This window comes from Falco cherrug, chromosome Z (assembly GCF_023634085.1).
Source record: "Falco cherrug isolate bFalChe1 chromosome Z, bFalChe1.pri, whole genome shotgun sequence".
In the NCBI taxonomy this organism is placed as follows: domain Eukaryota; kingdom Metazoa; phylum Chordata; class Aves; order Falconiformes; family Falconidae; genus Falco; species Falco cherrug.
In genome coordinates this window covers 43,201,348-43,225,404 of record NC_073720.1, presented here as the reverse complement: position 1 = coordinate 43,225,404, position 24,057 = coordinate 43,201,348, and the positions used below count along the sequence as shown (strand labels likewise).

General features: G+C 39.6%; 1 protein-coding gene across 1 annotated transcript in view; it reads left to right on the top strand.

The window, feature by feature from the left end:
• The first annotated feature begins 20,269 nt into the window (after nucleotides 1-20,269).
• The window catches only part of RASEF (RAS and EF-hand domain containing), a 37,269-nt gene continuing 33,481 nt past the window's right edge, over nucleotides 20,270-24,057 (top strand). Inside the window, exon 1 of the mRNA XM_055699751.1 lies at nucleotides 20,270-20,820. Within this exon, the coding sequence (XP_055555726.1) occupies nucleotides 20,459-20,820 (362 nt within the window). The 5' untranslated portion in view covers nucleotides 20,270-20,458. The remainder of the gene's footprint in view (nucleotides 20,821-24,057) is intronic.

Below are 24,057 nucleotides of genomic sequence, written 5' to 3'. Positions count from 1 at the left end.
CAGTTCTTCTCCGACTTCTATTTTACCACTTTCAAAAGAACACCTGTTCCTGCAGTTATGTGTAAGTCTTGTATTAAATATTAATCCCCTCACATTTTGTAAGACAGGAATAACCATAATGATCTGCAAAATGTGATGACAAATGGAATGGGTTATGCAGTACATGGAAACAGGAATTCCTCTCATTCTTAGAAATAGTAGAAATGGCATCAGAAGCAGAGAATACAAAATAACTTGTTTTGTCTCTTTTATTTCTGCGATGAAATGAAAAGATTTGGAAGAGACAAAGAAGATTAATCATGATCATATGGGACAAATGCTTTCTAAAAATAGATGTTAAAGTGTCAGAGAGAAGGAAAGATGTCAAAGGAAAATGTGAATGGGAACAAAGAATAAAATACTACAAGTATAAATGAGATATATTTCTGCTGAGGAGGAAAGTGCTTCTTTTTTGTGTCCTACTAGATTCAGGAAATAAGCACATCATAAAGTTTCCAGCGCACAGCAGGTTCCAACTTATGATCAGAAATTTAAACAGGGACTTTCTTATCTGGGTATATATTTGCCATGTGAAAGTGGCTATAAAACCTACCACCTTGTCCTGCAGGGCTCCTTTGGAATGAATGAACCATTTCAAGCTGCAGTCTGGTTTGTTGCAGAATACAGAAGGTGTCTGGTGAATAATTCCAGTTAGTCACTAACTATAGTCTGTATTTTCAAGGCAGTTTGATCTGTCTGAGGCTTGAGTTGCTAGTTCAGCTGCAAGTGAGGCCTTTGGTGACTGCTGTTGCTCAGCAATAGTTTTACTAGTTAAACATTAAAGAAGCAAGTGGAGTTGAGATTGAAGCAATGTGTTTTGTCTTCTGTTTCATTATAGATGCTCCAACCTTTGGCAAGTCACCTTTTCTTAAGTAAAAGTAAACTAATACAAAATACTATTGTTTACTTATCTCTCAGAGGAATTGTAAGAGAATTTAAGTCGCATTTCAAAGGATTCACATATTTTATTGATGTGATCCTCCAAAGCACCTAAGAGGAAAAAATCCCAACCAATCCTCAGTGCAATGCTATGCTATAACAGTAAAGTGCAGAATCAGAGAAGTAAGGTTTCCGCATTCTCTGACTTGGAGCTGTGTTGAACCTTGATTAATGTCTATATTATCATACCACTAAATGCACCTTATAAGCCATTGAGGAAAGATGATGTATTAAAATTGTTCATCTGCTGAAATCCAACATCTTAAATCCTCTTCTAGTTTTAGAAAACAAATAGATTTTATTAAGTATATTTATATTTGCATGATATTAGCATGGTAATGGACTATGAAGTAGTCCTTAAATGACCATATATGTCAACATCTGTTACTGCTTTCAAGGCCAAACATGTAACTTTCTCATTCAGTATCTTTTTCATTTCTCTTACTACTTTCCTATTTTCTAATGGATTGTGTGTTGTTGTAATGTAAGTTCTGAGAGAGGGGTTGAGTCCTTTCAGGTTGTGAGTTATGTTGTACTGGAAACTGTGGCTAAAAGGTCTGTTCAAGAGGGAGAGGGGAGAGTTGATATGTAAGAAATTAGGTGCCATCCTAAGAGCTTTGTATTCACATTTTCATCCACCAACATCTTCAGTTTATATGCCTAGGATTATGGTCTATCAAGATGAAAATTTAAAATAATTAGGTATCTGAAGAGGTTTCCATCACTCTAATACCCAGACAAGGAGATTCAGACACAGGGACTAATATTTGACTACCCATTTCTTTTTCTGTGGTATTTAGAAGTTTCTGTTTTACATGTTTCTTCCCACATTATCCAGAATTGGATAGTAGGAAGTCATCAGTGCCTCTGTGTCAATGTTTGCAATCTTCTTGATGTCTGGTCTATTTAGGAAAAAGAAAACTGAAACAATTTAAAACAAATTTTGTATTTTTGGGGGCTTTTGTATTAATGATCTTGAATTTGATGTTTCTGTAATTTCATCCTGTTGTTCCCAGACATAGAAAACTAAAACTATTTGGCTGTCATTCTCTAACTGCCAAATGTCTAAGCTCCATGGCTAGTGGCTATTCAGAACACTGGCAGAGTCCTGAGCATTACCCATGCCTGTTCATCACATAGTTTGGAATATCTGAGAAAACTGCACTCAGTGTAACTGGGCTCAATGTGGTAATGAAGTTTTGATTTCTTGCTCTTGCCTCAATTAATTTTAAAATTACTAGGTGCAGTTTGATTTGTATCTATATTATTTGCATCATATTTGTTGATATTTGTAATGCTATGTGTTGATATTTCCTATCTACTTGCAGCATTTTGTGTAATCCATAAGACTCATGGTAGTGCCTCCATGTCTTGTTTCTTTAAAGAGTGCGGGCATGGTATTATACAAATGGCATAATATAGAGATTGTGAATGTCTCCTACATATTTTACAAAACAGAGAACCCTAAAAATATTGTGACGGTGTCTGACATTCATGTGCTAAACCCCACATTTGTTGCAGAGTGTTTTCTGCAGACTGAATTTAATGTATAGAAAAGACAGTAAGTTACCAGGTCTCATTGAGTATCAGTAGGAGTCATTACATACAGCTTTAAAAAACACAATTGGGGTATAAAGTGGAAAGATATCCTCAGTGAAAGGATGTGAATGCTTCCTGTGATAATGAACAAAACACAGACAGTAATAAAATTCTGTTATTAAGAAAACAACCCGTTGCTATGAGGTCTTTTCTTGCAAATAACTATCTGCTCCTTTTATTTATTTTGGTAGCTTAAATCAATGTATAGTTCTGTATTTTGCCTAACTAGTAAGGAAATAGTGATGACCCTTGACTTAGCAACAGACAATGTGTTGTTAGAGGTCTTTGGTCAATGAAGATGTCATGGTTTGGGAAGATCTGCTCTGAGTTAGCATGATGCTCATAGCAGAGTGAGCCTGTGAGGGGAGGATCCAGCTATGTTATGTATGCGTGATAATGGAATCAATATGTGTTGCAAACTTCAGTCTTAACTGTTACTACTACACATTTTACTTTGTTATCATGTCATCTTTTTTTGGAAAAAAAGGCTAATTTTTCAAGGAGCGAGGACCATGTAACCCTAAGAGGCTTCACCACCAGGCATGTTTTGATGATAAAGTTGGGTATAATGATAACTGTATACTGCTTATCTACAGACAAGTTGTGCAAGCATGAATGGCCATTGGATTTTATTGTTTTCAGCTGCCACTCAATGTTCTGGCAGGGAAATTTTAGGCAGGTATGTTTAGGCACATATTTAAAGAGTTCGTATTTCATTTCCCCTCTATGTGCTGCATTTTAGATGAGAGATATTGCTGTCCATTTTATTATGACTCAGTGTCCTAAGCTGAGGTATTTAGTTTTCAGCTCCTCTTCACAAGTGACAGATCAAAACTGGTGGACTTTAGTACCTGTTTATGAATGATCAGTACAAAGTTGAATGCTGAAAGGAAAATGTTTGTCCATATGAGAGTCTTGTCAATTTGAATATTTCAGCCATTTGAAAAATCATGTGAGTCTTGCTGGTATTCCAAAAGCAGAGACTGTGGTTTCTTTACTGGAGATGTCACTGTGGAGGTATGTGAGTCCTGAATCAGCAGTTAGTCTTCCTGGTTCTAGTGACTGAAAGCATAGGTCTTTTGAATGATGTCCTATTTGGCAGAAGCTGGCTACATCTGTATAAATATCCAATTTTTCAGCAATTCTGATTTAGAGAAAGATGGAAACATCAATTTTTCCTCAGAGTGTATCCAACAGGAGAAGATAGTGATTCTCTGTAGAAATACTTATCTTGCTGTGAACAATCAAAACATTATGTTATTGCTCTGTAAAGACATTTCTGTGATGAAATAATGATACTTTATGCAAGACTGCAACATTCTGAATTATTAAATTGCTGGAGAAGTAATTATTTTCTATATAAATACTGACAAGAAGTTCACTGTTTTCTTTTTTTTTTCCCTCACCTTTTTAATATATGTAAATAAAAAAAACCAGTTACAGTATTTATTTAAGGAGTGAGATACTGTGACAACACTTACTTCAATTAAGCTTTCCTTTTCAGCTACATAATTCTGAGTTCACTGAAGCTATAACTTCTCATAATTCCTTTTATCTTTCTGTGTGGTTCTATGCAGCTGGAATGACAGAAGATGATGAGGTAGCAGAGATTGCTTCTGTCCATCTGTCTTGGGTATTTTGATGGTGCCTGGTGGTAATAATTGAAGCACTCCTTCCTCATGCTCATTAACTATGTTGCTGAATGTTTTAGCTGAGCCTGCTAGTTACTTATGAAAATTGGTATCAAAGCAAGAACATAGCATTACTTTCCTAACAGCCCTCTAGCATGCTCGCACTCATGAAATTCTTAGGTAAACAAATGTTGCTTAGATTTATAGCCTCCAAGTGGGAACATGATAGTAGAATCCACCAGGAAGAAAATGTTCTTGCAGTCTATTTAGAATAAACGGATTTCATGTTGTTATTTGATATGATGGTTTAGCATAAATTTTATTCTAGCACATATCTATATCTATCTCTATCTATCTATCTATCTATTTATGCACAAAACATGCCTTAGTAACTATTCTGCCATTTTAATTCTTAATTGGTCATTTAATGCTCTAAAACCCCATACTGTCATGACATAGTTGTAAGCTTTCCAAGTTTATTATCTATCTTCGGTGACACAATTCATGATTGAACACTCACCACTGGGTTTTTGTCTTATGCTATGAGATTGACATTCATGAGCTGCTTAGGCATAAGAGTTGCAAGAAAATCTAGTGGATCTCACATTTAGAATTCAAGTTAAACGTGTTTATAGAACATTAACTTTAAGTCTTGGTTGCATATAATTCATTTTTATTCTGGGAATCATTACATTTTCCTTGTCAAAAGTGAGCATGTATATAAAAAAGCCTGAGCACAAGGTGGAGGAGGTGTCTTAGTATAAGCAACTTTCTTTTCTACGGAGACTATCCTGTTGATCTAGTGAAAATCCTTCTCATTAACAGTTTTTTACAAAATTCTTTTAAAGTGAAGCCATAATATAAGCAGGAGAAGTGAGAATCAATGTATTTTAGTATAGAGTGTATACATTTTAGAGTAATAAAACAACTTCTGTGATGGTCTTACTACTATACTTATTTAAAATATACAGTAAATGTATATAGATCTAAATATAGATGAAGACTTTCTTAATTTCATGATGTGCTCATAGCAAACATACTTTGGAAGTAATCGATTGTTTTGATATCTACAGGTATCTTGATAACTGTGGCTGTAAAAAGTGACTTTTATACAGGAATTCAGGCTTTGGCAGGCAGCTGTTGCCAGCTTCATCATCTTGCTCTGAGCTCTACAGCAACAAGTAAAAGAAGGGTTTTTTTTTAACAAAAACAAAAACCCCAAAAAAACCACCAAAACTTGTCTGAGGTTTAACATGCTGAAAGTAATTAGTATTCTTTTTCATTGTCTATCTTTTTTTGCTGTAAGAGTTATTTAGCAATTTTGCTTCTTTTGTAGAAATTTCCTTGCTAATTATGGGCATTCAGACATGGCTTATGTGGCATAACCTTCAGTGTTAGGTGTATTTTAATGACACAGCATGGTTGGCATCCTTCTTTAAGTAAGAATTATACCAGCAATCCTTGGCTAAGGCATATCACAGTGTTGCCAACTATTGTGATATTATATGTTGATATGTTGATATTATATCACAGTGTTGCAAACTAAAATCAGAATGGTGCTTGCTGTGCAGAAATTCACAGATAATCAAATGGTTCATTCTCCTCCTTTCTTTGGAACAAACCATTGGCATAGCAAAACTCTGCACATTAATGGGGTGCTGCCTTAGGAATTCGATTTCTTGTTCCTGAAATGTGCAGACTCGTTCTTTGAATGAAAAATTGTCAGCAAGTCAGATTTTCTCTGTGGCCTTCTTTCTTCTACCCTCCCCTTCCCACGCAATCCCAGCTGACGCACCGTTACACCGTCCTTGGATGTAACGTACAGGTCCCCATTGTGCTATACTGTGGATAACCATTAACTTCTTCCCTAGCCATGACATAGATGCTTCTCAATTTGAAAGCCCTGCATGCACATCCTGACAAAAATATTGCTTCTAGTAAATATTTACAGCTGAAGAAGAAACATTTTAAATGTTTTATGGTTTGAGGTTTATTGGAATTGCTATCCTTACAGTTTTTACTGCATTAATTTATATACTGTTTAATAATCAAAATTACAAGCTCCACCTGCCATATATTGTCTTAGTAAATTTTCATATATTCAAAATACTTCTTTGTTTATAATGTATGAATTGAATTGAATTATGTTATTATTCATCTGTATGTTTTATGTTTTTTCATAGGCAGATGAACTATTGTATGTAGAAATGTAACACAAATGTAATTTTAGAACATTTCTCTAGATTTGTAATCCCTCCTAGAAAAAAATATTTATGTGTGTGTTTTATAGAATAGAGAATAGGAAAAATATTAATAATAATTTCTAGTTATATTTTTACACATATATTGAGATATATAAAAGTTTTCGTATTTGTAAAGACTGTTAGCTAATGTGTGTTACTTTAATTTGTAACGGCCTGTGATAAGGTGCAGATATCTCAGAAATGAAAGCAGAGGCTAACAAACTTTTCCTGTAAAGGTGAGAAATACTTCTCAAAATTTAAACAAACTGCTTAACTCTTGGCTAGATCACTGACAGTAATTTCTTATTAATAATACAGATTATTACAGAGGAAAAGTTTTGTCCTTACCAATCATTTTCTTGCAGGAAACGATGAACCCTGGCTGGTCACTGGATTACCTGGAAGACTCAGACAGAGCACACAGCAGTCTCTGATCATTGATTCATTGGGTTTTTCTTTACATGTGAGCTAGTAACAAATGTTTTACAAATGCGTTGACCACCACATTTCTTTTCCAATGGTTGTAGGCAGTGATTCCAATATTCTTTTTGTTACTGCTCTCATCTATATGACTACTAGCAGGAAAATATATGTTTTGTCTATTTGAAGTATTTTCTTGGAATTCTTAAAAACATTTTGTCCTTTTTTATTTTCATAGTAAAACTATTATGTATTTAATTTTTAAAAAATGTTGACATTTTAAGTCAAATTTTTATTTCAGAGAAATATTCAAAGGTGTTGAAAAAGCAAACACCTTAAAGGTTTCTTCTTGAACAAAATGACAAATCTTAATTGACTAGTGAACATGAAACCAGAAGGCAATAGCCAGTGTATGATTCACATTACACGTGATCATTTTCCTTCCAAAATTGTCTTTCAGAACAGCAGTCTATGTGCGTGTTGGTTTGTGTTACTTAAGTGTAGATGACATTTCAAATAGCCAGATATGTAAGCATAATCTGCACTGTCATTCAGGCACAATGTTCACAGATTTCATTCAGAATTTATTATCTGCACATGCTTGTGATGACTGGAATACCATTAGTTCACATTTCAAAGAATATGAAGATAGTATTGTATGGAAAGTATATAGGCATGTGTTTTTTCATTCTGAGCCGCAATTTCTCTGATCTCGTCTGAGTCCGTTCTGTTTGTTTATGTATGTGCATATGCTGGTATACATATGTAAGTTTGTATGTATACATGAATGCCACAAACACACAAAATTTGTCATACAAATGAATGAAAATAGGTGGTTCCAATACAGATGGATTTCAGGGATTTTTTAGTGTGTTTAGTATGTGTTTAGTATGGTCTATTTGATGATTAGCTGCTTCAGTTTCTCTTTTAGATGGCAACTGCCTCAAAACTCTGAGAATTCTGGTAGAAAGAGGTAAATTCTATTTACTTGATTCCTGGACCAGAAATGTTTCTGGAGTTTTTTGTTAGAGATGATGTGTCAGAAAAAAATTGTTAATTGTTGGTGGTGTAGGTGGTGTACTTGATGTTTGACCAGAAGCACTTGTAATTAGAAATACCATCTTCAGTACGTGTTTGTGTCTCTGTACTTATATGAAGATTCAGGTGACTGCAAACTGTGTGAGGTACTCAATGACATTTTTGCCTTGGTCTTCATTCACAGGTGCTCCAGCCACGCCATCCATGTAGCAGAAGGCAAAGGCAGGGACTGGGAAAATGAAGAACCTCCCACTGTAGGAGAAGATCAGGTCTGAGACTGTCTAAGGAACCTGAAGGTGCACAAGTCCATGGGTCGTGATGAGATCCATCTGCAGGTACCGAGGGAACTGGTGGAATAAGCGGCTAAGCTACTATCCCTCATATCTGAGAATTTGTCGCAGTCCAGTGAAATTCCCAAGGACTGGGAAAGGGGAAACATAACTCCCATATTTAAAAAGGGAAATAAAGAAGACCCGAGGAACTACAGGCCAGTCAGTCTCACCTTAGTGCCTGGCAAGATCATGGAACAAATCCTCCTGGAAGCTATGCTAAGGCACATGGAAAATAAGGAGGTGACTGGTGACAGTGAACATGGCTTCAGTAAGGGCAAGTCAGGCCTGACAAATCTGTGGCCTTACAGTGTTGATGGATCAGGGAAGAGCGACCGATATCATCTACCTGGACTTGTGCAAAGCATTTGACACTGTCCCACATAACATCCTTGTCTCTAAACTGGAGAGGCATGGATTTGACAGGTGAACCACCCAGTGGATAACAAATTGGCTGGATGATCAATGATGAGTGGCATTCCTTGGGGCTCTGTACTGGATCCAGTGGTGTTCAATGTCTTTGTGGACAGTGGGATCAAACGCATCCTCAGCAAGTTTGCCAACCATATCAAGCTGTGTGATGTGGTCAACATGCTAGAGGGAAGGGATGCCATCCAGAGGGATCTGGACAGGCTGGACTGATGGGTCGAGGCCAACTGTATGAGGCTCAACAAGGCTCAGTGCCGGGTCCTGCCCTTGGTCACAGCAGCCCCACACAGCGCTACAGGCTGGGGCAGAGCGGCTGGAAAGGGCCTGGTGGGAAAGGGCCTGGGGGTGCTGGTCCACAGCCGGCTGGGCAGGAGCCAGCAGTGTGCCCAGGTGGCCAAGGCGGCCAGCAGCACCCTGGCTGGTACCAGACACAGTGTGGCCAGCAGGACCAGGGCAGCGATGGTCCCCCTGTCCTGGGCACTGGTGAGGCCGCACCTCGAACGCTGTGTTCAGGTTTGGGCCCCTCGCTGCAAGAGGGACGCTGAGGTGCTGCAGCGTGGCCAGAGCGGGCAGCGAGGCTGGTGCAGGGTCTGGAGCACAAGTCTGATGGGGAGCGGCTGAGGGAACTGGGGCGGTTTAGCCTGGAGAGGAGGAGACTCAGCGGGGAACTTGTTCTCCTCTACAGCTGCCTGGAAGGAGGCTGTGGGCAGGTGGGGGCAGGTCTCTTCTCCCATAGAAGTGACAGGACCAAAAGGAAACAGCCTCAAGTTGCACCAGGGGAGGTTTATATCGGATATTTCACTGAAAGGCCAGTGAAGCATTGAACAGGCTGCCCAGGGAGGCGGTAGAATCACCATTCCTGGAGGTGTTTAAAAAATGTGTGGATGTGGTACTTAGTGACAGGGTTAGGGTTTAGTGTTGGACTCAGCAGTCCTGGGTTAATGGTTGGACTCAATGATCTGAAAGGTTTTTTCCAACCTAAATGATTCTATGATTCTGTCCATTGAAAGAATTCATATGAATGTAGTCATTAGAATTGGTTTTAATTTATCAGTTATTATTTACAATTTTACATTTATGTTTTCTGTGGAATTCTTTAAATTATTACTTTCCAACTCTATTTCTATTGAAAAACAGATAAATTTTCTTTTGTCTTATTAACTGACATATTGTCACTTTCTAATGTTATTCCTTGAGTTGTGATAAGTGAACAAAATTGAGTACTTAGACATAATAATGTATTTTGATGATAAGTACCTATTATAAAAATCTGAATTGAAAACAAGCTCTTAGAACTTTCTGCATGACCCGTGGGCTTTGCTGTATAGTATACATTCATGTTAAAATAGCAATTAAAATTATACCACCATCCTACCCCGCCCCTGCATATGAGAATGGTATCCGTATCCCAAGCTGTGGGTTATGCTGGAGACGGACTGATAAATTCCTCATTGCCAGTTATGTTTCCTAAGTTCCTAGATGCTGTGTTTTGAATTACAGTCATTGCTTTCACTTTTTAAATTATTGTATAAAACCCAAATCTTTTGCAAAACCCAAAATCTTGTTAGAGTTCTGTTCCTGTTCTTGTATAAATATAACAGAATAAATTTAATTTTAAGATTTACAATATACAGTTGCTTCGTTTTCTGTTTAATTAGTTTGAAATAAAATCTGAAAGAATAGCTGGTCTGATGCATTGTCATATATGCTTCTTTATAGTAACTGGTTTTGGACTGTTTTGGTGGGGTTTTGTTTTGGTTTTTTTCTTGCTGCTTAAGCTGTCTGCATAGAATCCTGACCCTGCTGAAGTAGTGGCAAGGTTCTTAACAGACCTATGAATCATCTTGCATTTAAATGGAATGGTTCAAGTTCAGTTACTGAATGCATACAATTACCACAGATGAGTTGTTAGAAGTAGTTACCACTGCTTGCCATTATAGGAAATGGGAATTGCAAAGGAAGAGGGACTTCCTTTTCTTTATCTTAGTCATTGCTCTGTTTATATATTTTTAGATCACTTTCAAGAAATGTGCTACTTGACAATTTTTCTTCAAAATTTATTGGCACCCCACTGCCCTGAGAGAAAAGTAATAGCTCTTACATCTCTACTAGTAAATAAATGAGTGTGCCTGGGAGTGTTCCTGGGTACTGAAATCAATCCACCTGGCACAACACATCTGTTGTGCACATCAAATGCACATCCCATTTTGGGAACAGTCTCTGAACCATTCTAGCTGCCTGGGAATTGTTCAGAAAGTGCTAGTTAGAACAGGCCAAATCTGCGCCAAGAAATGGTCTAATAACAGTAGCAGAGCCAGCTGAATTACGGTATCTAGGAAGTAGCAGTGATACAACGAAGATGAGGAAAACTGTCCACAAGTCCAGCTTAGGTAGCTGAAGTGTCTCTTCCTAACCTTGAAAGTTACACATTAAAATTCCCCTTTAGTTAATATTTTTTACAAAGCTTGCTACTATTCCCAGAGTTTTTCCCTTTCCCAGCTTATATATAATTTCCCTTTCTTTCCTTTGATTTTTCTAAAGCATGGAAAATTAAATACAAACTTCATCAACTTTACTAGGATTCTGCATTTAATAGTTGTTTCTGGTTTTCCAAAAGTAAAGCTGCCCTAGCCCTTACAATGATGTGATGTGCAGGTCTCTGCCTCTACAACCCATAAGCATATTTTTAAAGATACATGAAAGAATATAAGGTTAATTTTTATTTTATTTGTGGGTATCAGGGTGCACCTGCTGGTCAGCTTTTGCTAGGTCTGTCTGAAATGTGTGAAGCTCAGTTTCTGCACAAATGTCACTTTGGATGCAATTAAAAACCTCTGCAGTAGCTGCAAAAGTTAAGTGCTGTCTTTCCAGAAAAATATATCCTTCAGTCTTTGGCAGCTGCAGCATTTCCTGTCAGTTCATCATAACTTATTGCAAATATGAAAGCATTATTATTCTCATTAAATACAAAATATAGTTTAAAAGCCATTCACAACTAACTTCTAAAATGCAACCAGTCTGTCTTACCCTTACAGGTATTTATCTGCACTACAGATGTTGGAATCGTGCTATAGTAATTCATAACGTCTATTGTTAAATTATTTAGTTTTACAGGTTGTACACCACTTTTTCAAAATGGCAGCTCTCAAGGTCAGAATATTTTACAGCGTTATGATGTAGATACTTTAAGCAGTATCTCTAATACTATATAGTACAGAAGTCCATGAGCGAATTTGTTTTAAAAGACTATATTTTATTTAAATGCCATGATTTTAAAAAAGTTTATCATGAAAGTAAGAATTATTCTAAACATCTTTGATACTGTTGCAGTGAATCATATAACAAATAGTTGGTTAATTAAGAGCAAAACTTTTTCTGTTGTTCTGGATTGCTTGTGAACAGTTACTCTTCCCCCCTCTCTCCAAATCCATTTATTCAAAATTATCCACCAGATCATCTTAGTTTTACTTTGACAGTTATCATTTAATGATGACTATTTGAAACTAGATCTGTCTTAATTTCTGCTGAAGACAGTCATATGATATACTTTTCCTCCCTGATCAGATAAGCAAATGTGATGGCACATTTGTGTTAAAAAAACCCTCGCAGCAGTCAGCAGAGCACATTATGTTAATTGTCAAATAGCTATAAAGTGGTATGAAATATAATATGAATATATCTAAAAGGTTTTAGCCCCATGGTATAGTCAGCTAAAGCACTTAGACCTTATCACAGCTAAAGCCTAACAATGCAGCTGAGTGAGTAGCAGTTCTTTGGGTTTCAGAAGTCATGTGCCTTAGGAGGATCAACCTTTTTGTATTTACTTGAAGTTTACTAATACATGAACATCAGTACACTCACTTTGTTAAAGATTTGTGAGCGAAACTGATACATGACAATTTGTGGAAGAAGTTTCACTGTAGAACAATAACAACACACTGTAAAGAGTTATATTTGTAGTCTTCTCTAGTTATGTAAATGTTGAAGATCTGCAAGATAATGCACATATCTAGAGGGTATAGTAAGACCGTTAATGGATTTGGGCTTATAAGAACATAATTTTTTTCTTTATGTTTTGGAGACAGGTGGGAGGGAACCTAGTTTTAATGACCTTTTAGAGAAGAGAACATCCAATAGAATTAATCTTTTTTTTGTTTCCTTCTGATCTTATACTGTGTTGCTGAGATTAACTGTCTTTTCTGTAATTGTATGATGAGAAAAGAGGATCTCTTAAATTGGTAGAAACTCTGGCAGATGTTTTTTCAAGTCTTTTTTCTAAGACTCTGAGAAAATCTGTCTGCCTTTCAATATTAACAAGAACAGTATTTTATTTCACATTCTAGAAGAATTAGTGTGGCTTTTTAACTTCATGGGTTTTTTATTGTTTGTTTTACTTTTCAGCTCTGAGTCATGTAACCTTTAATCTCCTTTGGTTTAAAAAACCCAGGAATTTCCTTTAACACTTTCCTATTTAGAAGATTCTTGAGGGATGCTTCACTATACACTTCTTCTTGTCCAGCTCTCCATTTTTTTATTGCAATATTGTTTGGTCGTACATTTTAATAAATAATTATTTAATGTTTTTGAATGCACTTATTTTACTTCTCACATGACAGAGGCTTAAGTGGAGAAAGGTCAAATTAGTGGTGTTCCCATTTATTCAGCATTTAAATTTGAACTATTTTGAAAGTACTATAGACTCAGGAAGTAAATTCTAATAAGATTATAATCTTGAATGTTATTCTGACCTTTTATAAATAAAAAGGCCTACATGAGCCAGTTTTCTACCCTAGTAAAAACACCATAACTGTTCTCTGGCACTGAGGTCAGTGGGCATGGCAGTGTCCACTTCATTGTTATTAAATTGGATTTACCTTCCAAAACGGGGTGACCACATTAAAACTGACTTACCCTATCTCCTAAACAGTGTTCTTTAGGCCACAGAAATAATTTGGGAGATACTAGTATTCCTGCATCCAATGCTGGGGGATTGTTCTAAATAATGTAACAGTGTAGGTGGTTGAGTTTCAATGCCTTTGCCTGAGATCTGGCACTTTTGAAATTATTAGTTGTAGTCAAAGGGACTAAGAGACACCTTTCAAACCTGCTTCCAATGGGGCATTGACAAGTTCTGTTTTCCCCAGGAAAATTGCTCAAAAGCCTGAAGTTGTGAGCATGTCCAATAGCCCTGTGGGCACTGAGCAGCTCAACAGCCAACATCTTGGAATCCAGAAACGAGACATTCTTCCCTCATTCTTTAAAGACCTGCTCTGATGTCAGTATGCAGAGTTTGCCTAACATAAACAGGAGAAGGTTTCACATGATGAAACAGTCACAGCCACTTTTGCCCAAGATAAAACAGAAGGAAGTACTGATTACATTTGTCTTCGTTATAGAGCAACCTGAAAGTAAGAGCATTACACAAAATCTTGGGAGATGGATTCAGTCTTCCTCTCTGTCTGAACAGTTTCAGATATTTCTTGTTCAATACAAGAAACCCTGTCCTTTAAACTGTCATTACAGTTGTTCAAGTGACTGATTACATACCATTTAGCCAGAATCTGTGAACATAATATAAGATTTTTCAGACCAGACAGAGAGAAATGGAGGATGGATCAGTGATCAACTAGCGTAGGGAAATCTGGTGTCCAGCATCTGCTCCAAAGACCGTTTTGACTAGTTATAAGGCACTGTAAAACACAGGTACTTGGAGCAGTGGCTTTAAGTAGCTGGATGCTCATCAACTCCATCAACTGTCCCCACTAATTTTGTGGTTAGGATACTTGAATGAGGAAAAAGATAGGTAACATTAATTTACTTTAGGCAGGGCAGTGAATTAAACTTGATTCTCCTGCTTCTGGGGAAATGTTCCAACACACTGAGCGAGAAAGGGAGGTAGGAAGAGGGTGAAACAGTGATCTTCCTGTCTGCAGGGAAAACCTGGACCTCGCTGTATCATTGAAAAAGCTTTGACACCAGTCAAAGCTAATCCTAACTGGAAGGCGCTATGTCTGTTTGACCAAACATTGTTCGCCTCTATCTTGAAAAGAACACATCAATCCTCTGTCTTATGCATTGCTTATTGTTAACTAGATTTGCACATAGGAATTGCATTTTGAGATGGCCATTTCTTTAAGAACAGAGAAGGTTCATCAGTAGTTGTAATTTGCTTTTGACTATTAGAATTGGAAAAGGTATCAAACATAACGAAGGCTTATGTACCTACTAGCTTGTATATCTTTCAGTTAATAAAGATGCTACCTTAAACTAGAAAGCATATTTTCCTTATCTCTTTAGAATATTTTTTCCATTACGGCACTACCAGTGGCTCTTTTCATGGCTTCTGTGGGAAACTTAGGAGCCTGATCAATATGGATTTCACCATGTGTGACCATGCATGAAAGAGTATTTAGCTCATGATGAAATTAAAACTCTTAATAATGAGCAATGTGTAACAATTTAATGCAATAAATGACTTGTCCATCAACATACTACTTCTCTGTGCATAGAAGATAACTTTTTCTTTTCAGTTCTTTTCATGAATGGACTCAAGAGAATTTTGCTTTAGATAACTTTTTTACAGCTATGGAGAAAGAAATAATAAGAAATTAAGCAGTGATCTGGTGTTCCTTCCACAGAACAACACAGTTACTTCTTGTTGTAGCAATCCAGCCTTACCACAAGAAAATAATGCAAAATGGATCTAGCAGCTTGGATTTCTTTGAGCCTAATGGGACTGAAAAGACAAGGGAAGGAAAGCCTCTGTTTTCTAGGGTGGTTGTGGAACTTTGCATGTCAGCCTCATTTGCCCTTCTGGTTTTGAGTAAGTGTTACTTCGATACCTGAAGGTGGAATTTAGGCTTTGGTGACTTCTTTTGCATATCACTCAGCCAATTCTGCATTTGTATTCTTGTCATTAAAAATCACAGTATTTGTTAGGATTCCTAACAAACACCTTAAAAATAGGACTGAATAAAAAAATGATGAAAATATGATGAAAAACATTTCCTGTAAAAAATTAAATTTACAAGTATTTATTGGTAGCTGCTTACGTTATTCAAAACCATTACAGATTTTTAGAATTAGCAACATGACAGCATGTCTTTACAACAGTCTTTTCCTTATTTCTGGGGTTGGAATATGGTTGCTAGAGCAGCATGAGGATGACTGCTAATGCCTTCAAACTAGTTCCAGCAGGCATTATTGGTCATTTCAGCATCACGCTGGCTATTTTGTTGATCACACAGACAAGTTTTTAAAAAGGATGTCAAATGTCCATAACTCCTTTGCTGCCAATACTTAACAATTTCTGTAAAAGCACCTTGGTTACTTCACTATTCTTTTATTAATGTTCCATTTTCTCTGTTGCAGGCTGAAGATGCTTCATCTGAATGGTTTCCACTTCAGCCATGGTCTGGAGTCCATTAAAGAAATCAATGAAACCGTAAAAGTCTTTCATAACCTCACTGCTAACATTTCAGTTGAATGAAAAATTTGGTGTATCCTGAGAGACGTTTTTGGCTTTTAAATGTATCTCTGCTTTGACAAAGAGCTTTTATGTCACTTTGTGTCTCATTTTTTGGTAAAGTGAAAGCATAAAATTATGGGGTTTTTTGCAATATTATGCAAGTTTCTTTATTTCTTTGCTTTGGACTCAGTTTTAAAGATATAGGTTATGCCTTTTCCCCTTCAGAGGTTATAAAGATGTAATATATTGGAGAAGTACAGTCTACATAGATGCCTGTTAAAACACATTACCCTTAGTTTTTAACTGAAGAGAATAGTGAGTCACATTCAGAAGCACTACAAATTATACAGCAGGGAATGAAAGTATGTAGCAATGATCTAAATGCCAGACTTGGCATTTAAGTATGTGCACCTATCCTATATGCTTCACACAAGGTGCATGCCTGGACATAACTGAGTGAACAGCTGAAAATGCCATCAAAGTCATAAAAAGTGCAAATGAAGGCACAGTAGAGAAAGGCAGGGAAGGGAAATGGAGGGGGGAAGGACCACTACCATGGCCCATCTGCTGGAGACCTCCCAGAGCCACTCCACTCTGCATGCCACCCTCTCACCATGTCCTTCACCTGCCTGCTTCCCTTCCTGATGGTAGGGGGAGGGCGAGGTTCATGAACAGGTACAGGTACAAAAGGAAGAGATGGAGCTCCAGGCTGGGATTGTGATGTTTTGAGATATACGGTGGCTTGCAGAGGTGGTAAAGTTTGTGTCAGTGAATGGAGAAATTGAGGTAGGTTTAATTAATTAGTTTTCATGTTGCTGTGGCCAGTACTATACATGTGTGTAATATTGACTGTTTTCAATAAGATGTTTCTATATTACTGGTCAATTCTATCTTACTTTCCAAGTAAACTGCACAATTTGTGCTAAATTTGTTAAACTGTCCAAATGTAAAACAGACAAAGGTGAATAAGAGAGTTATTGCAACCATAGGGGAATCCATTCACATTCTTAATCATATGTAATATTGGGAAGATTAGTTAATATATGCAATATATTAACTATATTAACTATAGGAAATAGATACTCTGTCTTCAGAGTAAGGTCTGAATAGTGTGCATTAAATTGTAAATAATGCCTAAGGCCACATAAAATAATGAGAAACAAACTACTGAACAATTCTTCCAGTTTATGTTCTATTTCTTAACTTCAAAATACTTGGTATTCCAAGCAAAAGTCTTCCTTTAGCATGTATGTAAGAGTCCTAAAACAGTATATAGAGAGGTATAGGAAGAAGGCTGCTATTTCAGGCATGGGATCTGCCTGGAGCACACCATTCCAACTTCTCTGCGCTTTTGCACAGGTCTGCAAAACTACTCTCAGAGACCACGTGTATTCAAATAGTATTTAAAAGTTCTGTAGCTTATCCCACTAGCCAGCTCAGCTTCTCTGCTCCTGTGCGTCCTGGGGCAATGCACAGTCTTGATGTCATGTGGTGCCACACATAACCTGTCTCTTCTCATCGATCAGCTCCATTTAACCTCCGCCGCTGTAACAACATCAAAACCCACCTTTTCCCACTTAGTATAATAGGACACTTTAGTAGTGATACAATTTATCTCTTCTTGTTCCTGTGTTCTCCTAGGCCTCCTTGAAGTTCAGGAGCATGATTTTGCGCTCAGTTCTGCTTCTGCAGCCGAGCAGGTACTCTGGCCAGCTTGTCTGTTTCATGCCACAGGGAAGTAAAACAGAAAAACTGAAAATTGCACGTGGAGTCTATCAGTATCTGTAGTTTTGGTATCTTACTTAGGAATTTAGAACTTCTCCACGCTACTAGACCACAGAAACAGTGCTTTGGTTTTGCATATTAATTTAGAGCTGCATTTGAAGGGACAGGTCCTTCTAAGAATGGGCATAATTTCAGATAGAAATTTCAGAACAAACCACCGTTTTGCCATTGCCTGCTGGCAATCCTGCCCTGATGACTCACTCTTAGGCTTCATAAAATAAATGCCCTTTTATTTATCTCTCTGCTGTTTTGTTGGGACCATTTGACTGAACCATGTCCTGCCAAGCAAACACTGGTTGCATGGCATTGTGTAACACTGCAGGCATCATCTGTTTTGCAGGATGTACCTATGGCACGGCAGTGCTAAATGACACACTATACCTCAAGCCAGTGCCTGAGATGTGCATGACAAAACTCCTGTAACAGTGGAAATAAGGGAGATACCAAAGAGGATACACAAGGGACTACATGCATATAAAAGCAGAAATATGGCCTGTCTAGGCACTGCATTGGAAAATAATTGCAAGACTTTTACATGGCTGGATTCAAAACTGAATATTAATGTGAAGATTTCCATTTGTTTTCAATCTTCCTTATTATTTACTTGTATCACATATAAACTTTTCAAAGAAAATAAAGATTCAGACCTTTGCAGCAGGATGGTCAAACCCCAAGCCATATTAAAACAGGATTGAATAGAAAAGTTTGTGAAAAGTTGATGTTAGATCTCAGAGAAAAATAAAAGATGTGTGCTGTACGTTCAAAGCCTATGCCCTCTGCTTAGCAGTCAAAAGTAGCCACTGCCACAAGAGAGACACACAACAGAGTGAAAAAGAGAGTGGGCAGGATAAGGATTATTGACAAACATAAATTCATAAACCTGCAGCCACAAGAGGAAATAAGAAGGTGACCACATTGATTTGAGTGGGAACTCCCTGCTGGTCTTGTGAGACACATTCAGCCCTGGATGAGGGTCTTCCAAGTTCAGCTCAGGAGCTTGTCCATACTGAAAGCCAAATGTCCTCACTCATCTGAACAGAGAGCTGGTGTATGTAAGCAAGACAAGTTTGTTCCTTTTGATTGCTTCATCAGTGCCATAAGGGCTTCACGATACTCTTTGGGTACAAAAAATTGGTGGGCAAATGAGAAACCATGGAACAGAAAAAACACTTTTGTTAAATTAACTCTGCTTTACAAATACACTGGTTTCTGCTAGACTCAGAACATGATGATGATACCACTTTGCTACTCTTAGTAGTTCTACAATTGTGTAATAGAAATGTAGTGACAAGAATGTGTAAAATAATAAATGGAAGTCCTTCAGATATCTGATATTTTAAAGCTAGAATTTATATTCCAAATTTCTTAACAGCTATACGTCTCTAGAATATCATGGAATATTTCAGAAAAAAAAAAATTATTGACTAGATTGTTGGCAGGATTATAGACTGAGCCTGTCTAAGCCTGAAAAGACAGCAATCAAAAACTGTAAAATAATGATAATTTCCTTTGAGGGCATTCCACACCTTTTAGGCAGAGGAGTATTTTAGAGTTCCCACTTTCAGTATGTGATTTATTCTGAGGAGAGGTCAGCTGCACTACCTGTGCTTTGCTGGTCAGCTGCACTACCTGTGCTTTGCTGGATCACGTACTTAGCCCTGGGCTATGTTTCTGTCAATAAGAAAACACTGTTTTGATAGTTGGATTTGTATTCTGTTTAACTCTAGCACAGCTTTGGCATACATAATTTACATTTGCAGTTAGACATAAACAAGAATAAGTGCAGGGAAGTGGAAAAAAAAAAAAAAGTTAAACCTTAACTGCTTCCAGTGAAGTTTGGGTTAGGTGTCCAACTCCTGTCAATATATATATATATTATATAGAGAGCACTGAAAATCTGGCTCCTTTGGTTATTGATTTCAATGTAGCTTTCACATTTTCTGTTTAAACCGGTATTTTTACAATGTAATTTCTAAATTACTAGTGATGGGACAGCAGTGAGCGCGTACTCGTAGTCAGCAAGAATTAATCTAGTGAAACTTTGGGTCATCCTGGGATCTTTGTCGTCCGTGAACGTAACATGTATTTTTGTTGTGCCGGACAACAGAGATGAGGTTTAACGCCTTACGGTGGCCGCACAGCGCTGGGGCTCCCCCCGAGCGCTGCAGGGGGCGGTACGTGTCTGCAACCTGCGCTGGGCTGCGGGGCGCCGGGGGGACACCCTGCCCGGCGGCGGGGCGGCGGCGCAGCCCGGGGCAGGGGGCCGGCACCTGCCGGCGCCGGGTCGGGGCCCTCCTGCTGCCTCCCGGGGGCGCGGCGGGCCGGCCCCTGTGCCGCCCGGCACGGCCCGGCGCCTGCCACAGCCGAGAGCCGCCACCTGCGGCCCGCCCCTCGCCTCCCGGCCGCGCCCGGCCCCGCGGGGCGCCGGGGCGGAGTAGGGCCCATCCCACCCCGCCGAGCCGGCGGCGCAGCTGTGCCCGAGCCACGTTCCGTCCCGTCCCGGCAGCGGGCAGAGCACCCGCGCCCCGGCCCTGGCCGATGGATCGCGAGGCGGCGGGGGACGAGCTGTCCCGCTTGCGCGCCCTCTTCTTGGCCTGCGACGCCAGCGGCTCGGGCCGCATCGAGCGGGAGGACTTCGCGGCGCTCTGCGCCGAGCTGCGGGTGCGGCCGGCCGAGGCCGAGGCCATCTTCCAGCGCCTCGACAGCGACCGCGACGGGGCCATCACCTTCCCGGAGTTCGCCCGTGGCTTCCGCGGCGCCACCCGGCGGCGGCCCGGCGGCGGCGGCGAGTCGGGGGGCGAGGAGGAGGAGGCGGCGGCGGCATGGGCTGCCGCGGGGCTGGAGCAGCCGTGGAGGGACTTCGAGGTGCGGCTCGGGGACGAGGCGAGGTACATCCCCAGGTGAGGCTCGGGCCCGCCGGCGCCGCCGCTTGCACCCGCGCCGACCCCGGCGCGGCGGCGGTGGGAGCGGGGCCGCGGCCGCAGGGGACCGGGGCTGAGCCTGCCGGCGCCCAGCCGCCCCCGCTGCCCCGCGGAGGCGGAGCGGCGTCCTGGCTGCAGCTTGCTGCCGGCGCTCACGCAATGTCGGAGTTCAGCCGGACCCCTCGCTCGCTGAACTTAACTTGCGGGTGGATGGGGCCGTCCCCACAGCTCCTTCCCGGTTTTGGGGGTTTCCAGCTCTTCTTCCAGGGTGCAGCCGCTTGCTCGCTTCCTCAGCGCGGCCGTGCCGGGGACCCACCCACGTGGGAAAAGTCCGGCCGGTGGGACCCACGGGACGCCAAGTGTGGCCAGTTCCGTGAATGACACTTTTGCTGCCCGCCTGCAGCTCTCCTGCACCGTTGTCCTCCTTTTCCTGGCGGAGGCAGACCAAGCCACCCCTCTGCCCGCAGGTTAGCCGTGTGCCGAGGCTCGGCTCCCGGCGGAGGAGCTGGCCGAGCCCGTGGGGGTCTTTGCCCTCCCAGTCAGCTGGGTGAAGAGAACTGATGGCAGCTTGGTTTGGGATGGAACCGGATTACCACGGGTCTGTCAGTACCGAGCTGGTTCCAGTTCACAGAGGCACATTTTGGTCGTTTGGAATAATCTATTCAAAGATTACTGGTAGCACTAAAGGTACTCTAAATCGATATGAAAATGTTGGCCATAAAAAGTACAGAGTGATTCTGCTTCGTGTAGAAGTTGTAACTTAAGATGGAAAACAAACAATCCGAGTTTAAGGGCTTGGGAGCTAACTGAGAGGCTGTTGATAAAACCTCATACGTGAGTATATCCAGTGAGACTGTGTAAAGTTGCAGCCGATCCTGGCTATGAGGTATACAGAAGCTAATAAAGAGCACACTAGTTTTGGTGTGATTTTTCTAACAATTGAGTTGAACGTGCAATATGTTGTTTTACGAGAGCATGTATTAAATCTTTGGCAAATTGTTATCACACCAGTCTCCATATAGTGCACCTTCAATTCTTATTTACCCCAGTAATCTGGTTCTAGCCACTTTGAAAAAATGAGTTCAGATTGTGAGATGAAAAGTTTCTTCAGAGAAATTTTCAGTTACTCAACCTGCTACTCATGCACAACTGGATTAAACTGTTCTTTTCTCTTTGGGCTGGAAGGATAAGAAACATTAGTTAGTCTTACTGGATTGCTCCATTTCAGGCATATCAAAAACTTCATGCAGGTCTCTCTTACCTAGTTCATGATGCCTTCCTTGCTACATACTTGCTTTCTAGAGGAAGAGAACAACAAAAGTGCTGTTTGAAAACTTGCAGAAGCAATTAGTAACTTAACCTAAATCTAACAGAAACTCAACAGGAGATGGAAAAAACCTGACTCATAAAGAGTAGTGGCTTGTGAAAGCATCCTTTTGGTAATAAGCCTATCTCAGTATCTTGGTTACTATGTTGTAGCAGCAGTTTGATATAGTCCAGTTGTTTGTCTAAGAGGGTGGTAGGAAGAAATGGAAATAGCTTTCATTGGCTTGACAGTGCAGACGTGTCCTTTAGTTTTGTTAAATTCATTATGACACAATGTCATTTGATTAATTTCTTATGTATAAAAATTGCAAACAGACCTAGATTTTGATAGCTAAATACATGTGTATCAGGTGGGCAGTAACTTGATGTAAATGCTTCCTATTCATGTTCAGCTTTATAAATAGCTTTGAACATCCTTGTAGTTGGCTGTATTTATTAGGTGTGTGCCAACGTCAGCTGAAGAACAGTGTGCCCTTTGTTTTCTTGTTCTTTTTCCTGTCCTGAAGTGCTAGTAGCAGATCTGTGTTAAAGCTCAACTTTTTTCCATTTGTGGCCCGCATGTCTTTTTGTTGAAATGTATGTGTAAGTTTTCTTTCATGTGAGTTGTCCCACTGAAATTATTAGGACCACTTGTGTAAGTAATGAATTTATTGTAATTGTTTGAGGAGTCTGGGCATAGGAGAGTTTTTAAGCAACAGAATGTAGCAAAGCCATGTAAAGTACAAGCTGGTACTTCAAAAAAGTTATGTGTCTTTTTATTTAAGTTGTTTTAATTTTTTTTAGTTGCTTATCAGTTAAGGTTTTTTTTTTTTTTTTCCCCAGGAAAGGCAGTACTTTTGAAAAACAGATTTAGTGTGGAACATACCTGCATCTTCAATACTCTAAAACAGTTGGTTTATTACTTTTTATATGTTTGCTGTAACATTGGCATCGAAAACCATGAGAAAAGTGATTACAAAGAAGAAACTCCTCAAACGTAGATAAATGGAGTTTGTTGTCCATATTTTTAATCTCGATCCTGTGTGCTTTTTATCTCAATCATTGTGGGGTCCAGTCCCTCAAAATGCTATACCTTCTGACCCCCGTCTAGCAAAACACTGGCACGTGTGCTTTGATGCTATTGTGATTTATATAGCGAGAAACAAGGCATTATCAGGTGGAAGTAGCGAGCTAAAACCAGGGCTGAAGTCAGGAGAAAACGACTCAGTAAACGCCTATGGTCTCTATCATTCCTGGGCATGATGGAGCACCCATGGAAGTCAAGGGGAAATTTTTCACTGATACCAATACACACGGTTCAGCCTCTGTGTTTCTGTGACTGAGTCTCAATAACGGGGTGTGAACACAGTAACAGATCAATGTCCTGACCCAGTCCTCAATGTAGTAGCAGACATGAGATGCCACATTGTTTACTGCCAGGTACTGCCTTGTTCCAGATACTAAAATAAGCATATGCTACAGTAAGCATATTTTGAATTTAATTAGTTTTAAAAAACATAGTGTTACTATGGGATGGATCCTGCCTCTCTGTAGTTTGGTGTATCAGCTGTACAGTTCTGTTAGCTTACACTTTAAATCATCCGAGTCTGTACTGGAGCTGTGGCTGTATTTGTTACAGGTAAACAGGAAGAGTAACATCAGAGAGTTTTTTTTCAGCCTTGCTCCTTCCCTCTCCATTTGAACAGATTTTTGGGACTGAATTCAGTTAGATCTCATGGTAAGGTGGTCACTGTGTCTTAGTCTTTACTTTGCTCAGTGGGCAATTGTGCCTGTAACACAAAACAAATGGGGACTCTTTCCAGGTTGATGACCTAATGTGTGAAGTCAGATTTTAGTGGAATTGTGTAGAAGGTTTGTTTTCTTTTGGGGGGCATGCATTTCATTTGAAAG